This window comes from Halyomorpha halys, unplaced genomic scaffold (genome assembly GCF_000696795.3).
Source record: "Halyomorpha halys isolate HHAL.00 unplaced genomic scaffold, Hhal_1.1 Scaffold440.1, whole genome shotgun sequence".
Classification (NCBI taxonomy): Eukaryota; Metazoa; Arthropoda; class Insecta; order Hemiptera; family Pentatomidae; genus Halyomorpha; species Halyomorpha halys.
Window position 1 is genome coordinate 306486 of NW_027108838.1, and position 10476 is coordinate 316961.

Genomic DNA, 10476 nt, shown 5'->3' on the forward strand with positions numbered 1-10476 from the left:
GTTTTACTCTCTCAGTTACAAAATAAGGCAAAAGTTACTATTATAGATTTATATTTTATTTTTATAAATGAATGGTAATGTCAGATAAAATATTTTAATCTAAATAACAGAAAAAATTACCAAAAGAATGTTATGTAAAAAACAATAACTATATGAAAAAGAAAGCAAATGTAATTTTTTGTTCCGCAATTTACAGTTAGATTTATTATATTTCAAAATTCATTTTTTTCACAGAAGATTAACCAATAATCTCATTAACGTATAAATAAATATTTTCCTACTACCAATTTTGCAAATCTGAACCAATAATAAAAATATAGAAAATTTTCTTAATAAATGTTTGTTTAATCATGTTTGAAAGATATGATTTTGTAATTACATTCATCTTCTTCATCACAATAGTCGTCACTGTAATCGCTACACGTAGAAGGCAGCCTTTGGATTGGATGTTTTTCATTTTCGTTGAACACTACAGACCTAAAAATAAATAAATTAAGTTATAAAAATCATTAATAGCTTAGTTGAACCCAAATATACAATGATATATTGATATTTTTTCAATAATTTTTATTTTATATCAAAATACCAAAGGAGCAGCATTCTTTTAATCCAGTGGCTTCCAACCAGTAGCGAGGAATTAGGAGGGCCCCAAAGGCATAGGAGGGCCACAAGAGCCTTAGGATGTGTCGCAGGACTGTAGTGGATCACTCAATATATGAAAGTTTAAGAAAGCTAAGAAGGCTGTGGAAGTGAGAGTGGGGAGACAAAGGAACTAAGGACAAAAGACCTAAAGGGCAGGCAAAGGTGATTGTTAGTTTGGTGACCGAAAAGAGAAGGTTCCTCAGAACAGATGAAATTTTTTTTTTGTAAATTAATGTTCATCCAGAATTCCAACTCATACATTTATTACAGGAGGGTATGGTAATAAATATTTTTGTGGTTAATTGATTGTAGAACTACTTTATTAATCATCTTTCCTGATCTTTGTGTCAGCTGAAAGGTTTTAATTGCCAAATTTGCAATAAAAGTGACTCAAAATGCATGTTTAAGTAACAATTTTCAAATATTTTTCAAGGTGTACATCCCTCAGGAGTGAGGATAGGAAGACCACACATGATTAGATTTCCAGCTCAGTGGTATGCAGACTTCTATAGGTTGGGAACCACTGATCTACTCCATAATCATATTTATACATACATATAATACGGTTGTATCAATCTCTATTCTAACTCTCAGGAGCAATGGATTTTGACAAAAAAAGAGATATCAAAAGAAAGTATTATAGAGAAGTGATGAATCTCAATTACTTTCTTAAATTATTTTTAGAACTTTGATAAAAGTTATTCCAAAAATTACAGTTTTAAAATTGACAGAGGTAAGTTGACATACTGAGGCGGTACAAATTGAATTTTGAAGATTTTAACATGGACATGAATATCCAAGCACATTCCTTTGGAACATAGATTGAGCCCTGTGGTTTAAAACCCAAATATGAACCATTTTTGAGATTGTGCACGAATTTGGCACTTCATTCAATTCATTCAGTTGGTTTTTTATTGTATATTTGGACTCAATTACAATAATGGCTTACTTAAAATAATTATAAATACAATGCCTACTTGATAGAAGCTGATGACATCAGTCTTTTCAAAATATTTTTCTCTTTGAAACTGCCAGTGACAGGCATTTCCGTTCCAGTTTGAACATTTCTGAAATTAAAATGTAACATTTAGCTTTTACAAAACTACATGATCAAATAGGCTGTAAATTTTTAGGGACTTAGGAATCTTACTTTGTTGAAGTCATGAATATTTGCTTCAACAAATTTCCTCCTTGAATACCACTGTCAAAAGTGTATGTCCTAGACCTTTAAATAAAGTATGCCATTTGAATTTATTTAAAAAAAGTAAGCTAAATTAATAAATAGAAATAAATTATAAAAATTTAATTAGAATCAGTTACGTTAATTTACAATATTCCAATAGATAAATTACTTTCCTAGCTCATTTTCAAATAAATATTTTTTTATTACAGTAAGGCTCCTACAACCTGTTCAATTGTATTTCCTCCTATATCTATATCACCCAAAATTGCTACTGTTTCTACTCCTAGGTTTTGCTTTCCCTGTATTTATTTACTAAAAATGATTAAGAATTGTTCAATCTATACTTATTCCTAAGAATAATATAAATATATATTTTCCCATTATCATTATTTACTTAATTTGTAGTTTTTGTTATTGATTATCAATAAACTAGTGGACACATTTATCAGACAAGTTTTTCATTTCAAAATCAGTAACGCTCAAGTGGTCACCATTAATATACTAGTCAAAGCTTTGTTGTAACAAACCTTATGTAGATAATTCAATTCACACGATATCTGTTATTTATTGGAAAAGAGTTTAGATAAATTAATTATTATTTGACTTAAAACTAGAACAAATAAGACTACTTTTTTACCTCTCAATGTATCACATAAAAATACAGTACGATCTTGAGGATTGGACATGTTCCATAATCTGACAAGCTCCTTCTAAGAGAAGGAGGGAGAAGCAAGGAAGGAAAGAGAGGTGATCATTTTCTTGTTCCAATGTGTTGGGGGATTATTTTTAAATCCCATTCTTTGTTATTATATTTTTTAAAAAATATATTAAGGGAGAAAATCTTGCATTATTCTACCTTAATTCCTTGTTTCATACTCTTTAAATGGGATCTACAATAGTCAGATCTACAACAGGAAGATTTAATCTGACATAACATGATAACTCGTCAGTACCATATTTGTTGGGTTATTAAGAGTGTAATATATAAAATTAAAACAAAACAAAAATAAATTACTAGCTCTTGGAAGATTTAATGTTGTAGGAGTTCCTACTGCAAATAATTTATTGTATGTAAAAGATTCATTATTTATAATTGATATTTTGTTTTAAGAGTAAACTATTTAAATAAATTATTATATTAAATATACTTTTTTAACCGTTATTATCATCAGTTCGATAAAAATTAGACAATTTTCACAATAATTTTACCTTCTTCCCTGATTTATTGTCGGACTAGAAGCCTGCCGAGTGACGGGACACACTTGGGGTGGAGCGCTAGGATGGGGTTGTAAGGAACTTGCTCTGGCTACAGGCCTGTGCCTTGGTAAGGTCATAGCCCTGCCGAGTGGTAGTTCTCTTTCTGGTAACGGCAATTCACCCGTCCAGAAAAATTCTGATGCTGTACTCAGTCTTTTATGAAAAGGTATGAACAGCGGTTTACACTGAAATTAAAAAATAAATAATATTAAATATGAACTTAATTTGAATAGAGTAAGTATAATAGAATAAAAATTAACAATCTTAAATCTAGTTCCATAAATATTTACAATTCATTTAATGATGTTTTGCCCCACTTTGTAGGGCCTCATCAGGGCTGAAAAAACAAAAACAACTAAAAATATTTTGACAATCTGACAACTTGTCAGGTTATTAAGATTGGACTGTACATAATTTTTCAATACAAAAAAATTTATTAGCTCTTGGACAATTCTATGTTGTAGATAATATAATTATAATTATGATAAATATAATTATATAATTATATTGTCAATGTTGTAGGAGTTATGATTTAATGTTAGGTTAAATAATCAAGTTAGTTTAATAATAGGTTAAATCCTACTAGTTGCAGGAGTTGTATTGTCTTATCCTGAATTATTAAAATATTTTTATTTGTTTTGTATTTTTTTTTAACCCTGATGAAGCCCTACAAAGTGGGGCGAAATGTTGACAATAGTTGTAAACTATTTTTTATTCCTTTTTGATCGCATCCTAACCATCTCCTTCATATCTTGAAAAATATGGTCAATCATTTATATATTAAAAAAATTAGGTTTTCAAGATAATTCATAAATTTTATTTAGATAAAGAGAGAAATATAAACCTGTTGCTGTCCTGTCTGCCTTATGTATCTCCCTATTCTAGAAACTAGTCTGACTAACTGCCATCTTTCTCTTGCTGTTTTTCCTCGCTCTTCACTGACAAAAGTAACAACACCATCAACTAATTCTAAGTCTCTTAGCTTCCCACATGCCTTAAGCCGACCACTTTCCAAAGCTACAACCTGTCAAAACAATTGATGATTAGTTTAAAAATAAACTGTTACTTCTAAAATTATAGTTTGGCTGACTATGCATTAAAAATGAATAAATAAAAGTCATTGAAGATTTTAGTTATCATTTAAGATTTAGGTAGAAATTTATGATTTTTCATTTTATAATAGTCTTAGGATACAGTATGAGCACCTTATTACTCTAGTCAAGATTGGAGGCGAGATGGGTACTCCTAGGCTATTGGATCCCACAGATCCTAATAGCTCATAGTAGGTTCTATGGGAAGCTGCAGAGGTTCAAAAAGGATGTCAACCCTTGGTGAGCCAACTGAGGAATTAGTGAAACAGCGGAACACATAGTGCTGGATTGCACTGCTATGGAAGGACACCCAGCCAGGTTGTTTAGAGAGATTGTGATCTTTACACTAGCTGAGTTTGACTTCCCCCGCCTAATAGAAGAGGAGAACTATCCATTCTTCAGGAATTTCATCTGTGGGTGGAAGGAGGTGGTAGGCCTCATGCACTTCACATTAGAAAGAACTTGTTATAAGTGTAGTAGATCACACAGTAGATGATAGTTTACATGAGTCAAGAATGCTGTGGAAGTGAGGGTGGGGAGACACAGGGACAAACGATCTAAAGGGCAGGCAAAGATTCTTAGTTTGGTGGCCAAAGGAGAAGGTTCCTCAGAATAGATGCAAGTAGCAGAGATTCGGCACTAAAGGTAAAGTCCTAGTGTTATAGAGACATGTATGGGAGGCTATGAGAATTTTATATTTGTGAAAGGGGAAGAAGTATTGCTAGGGACAAGTGAAGTGTTATTTTTTATCGTTGGTATAAAAGACAGTGCTAAAGAAAATATATTTTGAATAATTCTACAGGCTGCTAAAGCAGGGTTTATTTGATTTAGTTTGTATCCACAGATAAATCAGGGATTGTTCCTGACTTGCAATATCACCCTAAATAAAACAGAAGAACATGGTATTTTATTCTTGTATTTATCATTAATATTTTCTTTTGATTTTATATAAATATATTTATGTCTAAGAATTCTCAACTTGTACATTTATTACAAGAGGAAGAACAAGCTGATTTAGACTGAGACATATAGAGGCAGACCAGCCTGGTATATTTGAGGAGGCAGCTAGATGGATAAAGACTAGGAGGGCTGGATCTACCAGATGGATGCAGCAAGACAAGGTGCACCCCAATCAGTAAGACACTCAAGCTAGTGCTGGGCAGTAATATAGTACAAGTTGTAATTTCAATGTTTCCACAAATTAAAGTCTTATTGCATAATTAGAGAAATGAAATAAACTGTCCATTCTTGGTAGCAGTGGCATGCACAAGTCCAGCGCACCACCCACTACTGCTGCTCCTCGTATCCCAGAGCTGTCTGGGAAGAGAAAAAACATTGCTCTAACAGCCTTATTTATCTGACTAATGACAAAATGGCAAATATTCAATTTTTTTTTTTGTGGTTGATTGACACAGGAAGTGTCTAAACCACAATCCCCGTCCTTGCAAAGCACATTAATTATTAGTCGAGAGGAAATTCGGTGTATGAAGCAATGATTTAAGCTGAGTTCATCAGTCTTAGATAGTTCATTAGTCATAATAAATAAATGATAGGAAATTATAATAAATTTAATGAAAGATAAAAATACACATATGTAGACAAAGACTTACCAAATCAGCATAAGTAAGCAAATGAAGAGAATGTGTAACCATTATCACAGTCTTTTTCTGTCTAGTCACTAAATTCAAAACTCCTTTTTCAAAAACATGTTGTGCAACATGATAATCAAGTGACGAAAGTGGGTCATCCTGAAATAAAAGAAAGGTCATTTTATTAATTTATAGGATATGTATATATTTATAATTGATACAGAATGTTATACAAAGCATAAACTATCCATTTGTATAAGCCAAACATTTATACCTTACATATAAAGATGGTAAAATATATTTATCACCATAGTATACAGTGTTAATTTTCTGAGACAACATGAAAAAAAAAAGATTTTATTAATTAATAAAAATATGCTGCTTTCAATATTCAAAATATTCAAGGCCTTAAAAAAAGGTAATCAGTCAGTAATTGGACTGTTTTATCTGTATAAAATTAATTTTATAGAAATATTTCTGTAAATATTCCTTTAAAATTCAAGCCTTTTTCTTAGTAGTAAGAAAATTTTTTTTATCCATTTATTAAAGACCCCCAAAACTGAATTTCCATTTGATATAACCAGAAAAAATAAAATACAGTGAAAATTTATGTATAATATACCCCAAGGGGAAATAGAATTTGTTTATGATCCTTTATACATATAGGCGTTGATGACCAGAGAGTTTTACGCCTTTAAGCAACAATAAACAAACAATTTGTTTATTATACAGAGGTTTATTAAGGAGGGGTCGATATAAAAAAAAAACAACAAAAAAATGAACTAATAGAATTATCTACAAAATGGTACTTAAGCTGTAATACTTCATAAGTCTGAAAAAAACCAATAGTATGATTTTTATTTAAAAAAGTAAAAGAAATTATTATTCTAGGGACTTTTTGTCTCAACTATCGTTTTGTTCGATATATTTATAATTTTTTTTTATGTTGGATAAACAAAGTTTCTGATAAATTAAAGGATGAATTCAGACCAAAAACAATAAAACTACCTACCTTCTTCTTTTATTTTAATATGAAAAATAATTTCAAAATGATGTAAATTTTCTCATTAATTTGAAATAAGAATCAATTAGTAATTAAATAACTAAATAGATGTTTAGAAAATACATAATGCATACTTTTTACTTTAATGCTCTAATATGTCTGGTAAAAAATAATAGTACGTAACTTTTTCCCAAAATAAGTCACCTAAAAAATTTAGTTCTGGAACTGTGAGTTTGTACATTAATATTTGATGACTTGTATCCAAAATAGACGAATGAAAAGTGCTGATGGGGAATTAAATTGATGATTGTGTCCAGAGTGGTGGGGTTACCTAATTAAGAGGTTCAAATGCATTAAATATACAACTAGCTGACCAGGATATTATTAAAATTATCCATAATGAGTGGTTTCTGTTGTTAGTTTTCACTGTATTTTAAAAATAACGGAAAAGAAATAATTATATTATAGAGAATGTATAAAATTTTATTAAGGACGTAAACAAAAATATTTTAAAGAAGTATAATAAATCAGTGATTGAGGATCTTGCTATGGATTTAGATGTTAGAATAGAAAAAAAATTTAATGATTAGAAGAACAATGTGAAAAATAAATTGAAAAAATATTTTGATACTTACAAGTATGATAACGTTAGCTTTTGAGTACAAAGCTCTCGCTATAGCAACCCTTTGCCTCTGACCTCCGGATAAGTTGATACCTTTTTCTCCAATTTCAGTAAGGTCTTTTTGTGGTAAAATATCTATATCAGGCTGAAGAGCCGTAGCAGTTATAACTCTGTTAAACCTCTTTGGCTTGTAAGGTAGGCCCATCAAAATGTTATCTCTTAGTGTAGCATTCAAGAGCCATGGCTGTTGGGAAACATACGCTAGTGAAACTCCTCTGAAAAAAAATAAAATAAGATTATATGTTAAGTTGAGGTAGGTTAAACTTAACACTACTGTAGCTAATGGTGGATTCAGAGGAAAAGCATAGCCCCAAAAAAGAAAGAAAACTTTAATTACGTATATCATGTCTTCCAGATTTTTATCCTAAAGAAAACAAGACCTGTTTCATAATGAAATAAATATCTATTTTAAAAATTAGATATTGTTTATAACGACCTCCAAGGAATCAGGCATTTTATAGACGATTGTTGTTATATACTTTATATTTTGTCTTTAACATAAAACTTTCACATTAGCATAAATGTGATTGTCACTGTAGTATTCTGGAATCTAAGTCCAAACTTTTAATAACCAGTCTCCAGATTTTGTTGAAGGAACTCCCACATAGCTAAGCTCTTTTTTTTTTATTTATTCATAGAAACTAGTGGTTTGGGTGGTTAGGGAGTTTATACTTCAAGAGAACCTAACATAATTAATGGGAGTTGGATCTAAACACAACCACCTCGACAGTATCTATATCAATAAAGTAAATTTGAAAATAGACATTTTATATGTTGGTAGCATTTAATTATATCATATTTTTAAGCTAAATAACACAATTTCATACTTTTCCCATTTCAAGAGGCCAGAAACAGATTTCATTTCTCCAAGAAGTGCACTAAGAAAAGAACTTTTACCACTACCAACTCGTCCAATTACTGCGGTCAGTTCTCCTATAACATTAAGAAAAAATTGTTTTATTCTTTATGAATTTATAATAATAGAGAAACAATAGAAAAATAAAAATTACATTAACAGTTAAATACCTTTGGGTATATTGAGTTTATCAATCCATAAAGTAGGTTTCTCTTCCTCTCCCCAAGAGAATCCAGCATCTCGCAGAATACAAACAGAACTCTTCTGAACTTTAATATCTTCTTTATTAATTGTATCATTGCTATCCCCAGTGTCATCAGTTTCTTCTACAATATCCTTCAAGCCAAAAGCACTTTCTCTCCTCACCTAACAGTTTATTAAGTCATTATAAATAAGTATAATTCATTTTGAAATCAAACAAAAGATTAAAAACAACAATTGGAAGATCATTAATTGACAGCGTGTAGTGTATAAAAGTAAGATGGTCTGGGTGTGATCAAAAGAACTCAAATAGTAATTAAACTATTTATTGTGAGTCAATGTTTCGCCCCACTTTACAGGGCTTCTTCAGGGCTAAAAAAAATACAAAAGACTAAAATAATGTAACAAAGAAAGAGAATAGATAACATGAAATAACAGTAAACTAGGTTATAGGTAAAAATGATTTCAAATATGTGAAAATTTATATAGAAATTAACAACATAAATTAAGAAAAATAAAACTTCAAATAAATAAAAGAAAATATTTATTCCCTTAATATACTTTGTTCATTTTATATAAATTTTCACATATTTTAAATCATTTTTAGCTATAACCTAGTTTACTTTTATTTCATGTTATCTATTCTGTTTTTTTGTTACATCATTTTAGTTGTTTGTATCTTTTTTAGCCCTAAACAAACCGTGAAAAGTGAGGCGAAACGTTGCCTCATAATAAAGTGTTATTACTATGTGAGTTCTTTTTTGACCATACCCATCTTCCATCTTCCTTTATAAAAAGCTTTTTTCTTTCAAATAATTTTTCTTAGAAGTATTTCTAACACAAATTTAAATATATGTACAATATATTGCATATAAATATATGCACATTATAATTCAAATTATAAGGTAATTAAACGATCCTTGTTACAGCTCCCATTTCAAGATGATAATAGAAAGATACAAATCATTTAGGGATATGAACTTCTGAAATACATACTTTGTTTTTATAATCATTCTTGTTCAATGCCATAATACTTTGCTGGTCATCAACACCATTATTTATTTATGCCTATATTTATTATATTGTCAAATTTGTTATAGTAAATTTTATGATTCTAAAATTGTGAAATACTAATTCTACTGTTTTATTATTGTTCCTGAGGGTTGTTATTATACTTATTTATATTTTAGCATACTTAAAATTAGAGATGCTTCTATCAAAAGAAAAATGTTATCTCAGAAAAATAATAATTATAGTACTAATTTAAAATATAAACAAGAAAAAGAACAGTTTTTTGGTTAATAATTTCACTAGTTTTTGTTAGTGTTTTGATAACATAGTAATTGTTTAAAGTAACTTTGAACTGTTTTGCTTTGGCTTTATGACTCAGGTGGGGTTCCAACCAAAACATTCTGAACCAAACACTCTGCTAAGTACTCAGGCAACACGTCCTCTCTTAGAACTAATGCTCTCAAAAATAATGTATAGAATTAAAAAAAATCACAATAAAAACTCATTTTCCATTGATTTTAACAAAATAACTAATACATAAATAAAAAACAAATGTAGAACAAAAGTCTATTTAATTAATATGCTTACTTCTTGAATAGCATCTGGTTTATTTTTCTTGGAACTTTTTTGGAATATAGGCTCTTGCACAGCAGGTAAAATATTAATAGTTTCTTGTAAGGCGAAAAATTCCTCAAGTCTTTTTGTGCTAGTCTGAAATAATTATAATTTTGGATTAGATTAACATATATTATAAAATATATAGAATAATATAAGTACAGAAAGGAACATATAAAATTCAAAAAAGGAAGCTACTTTATGAAAGTTTATCTAGGTTTTGATCAAATATGACTTTGAGGTTTTCTAACTAAGGAATAGTATTGAAAAGAGAAATTTGCAAAGGAAGGTGATAAATTTAATGATGCAGACAATTAGTGTATAGAGTGTTTCAGGATTAAGTGTC

At 29.6% G+C, this 10476-nt stretch overlaps 1 protein-coding gene across 1 annotated transcript in view; it reads right to left on the reverse strand.

The window, feature by feature from the left end:
• Positions 1 to 10476, reverse strand: part of Sur (Sulfonylurea receptor) — a gene marked incomplete at its 5' end in the record, with an annotated part of 29166 nt that overhangs the window by 11077 nt on the left and 7613 nt on the right. The window contains 10 exon segments of the mRNA XM_067047173.1: positions 380 to 477; positions 1620 to 1709; positions 1793 to 1867; positions 3035 to 3267; positions 3927 to 4106; positions 5784 to 5921; positions 7401 to 7662; positions 8275 to 8380; positions 8474 to 8669; positions 10104 to 10226. Coding sequence (XP_066903274.1) covers positions 380 to 477; positions 1620 to 1709; positions 1793 to 1867; positions 3035 to 3267; positions 3927 to 4106; positions 5784 to 5921; positions 7401 to 7662; positions 8275 to 8380; positions 8474 to 8669; positions 10104 to 10226 — 1501 coding nt within the window.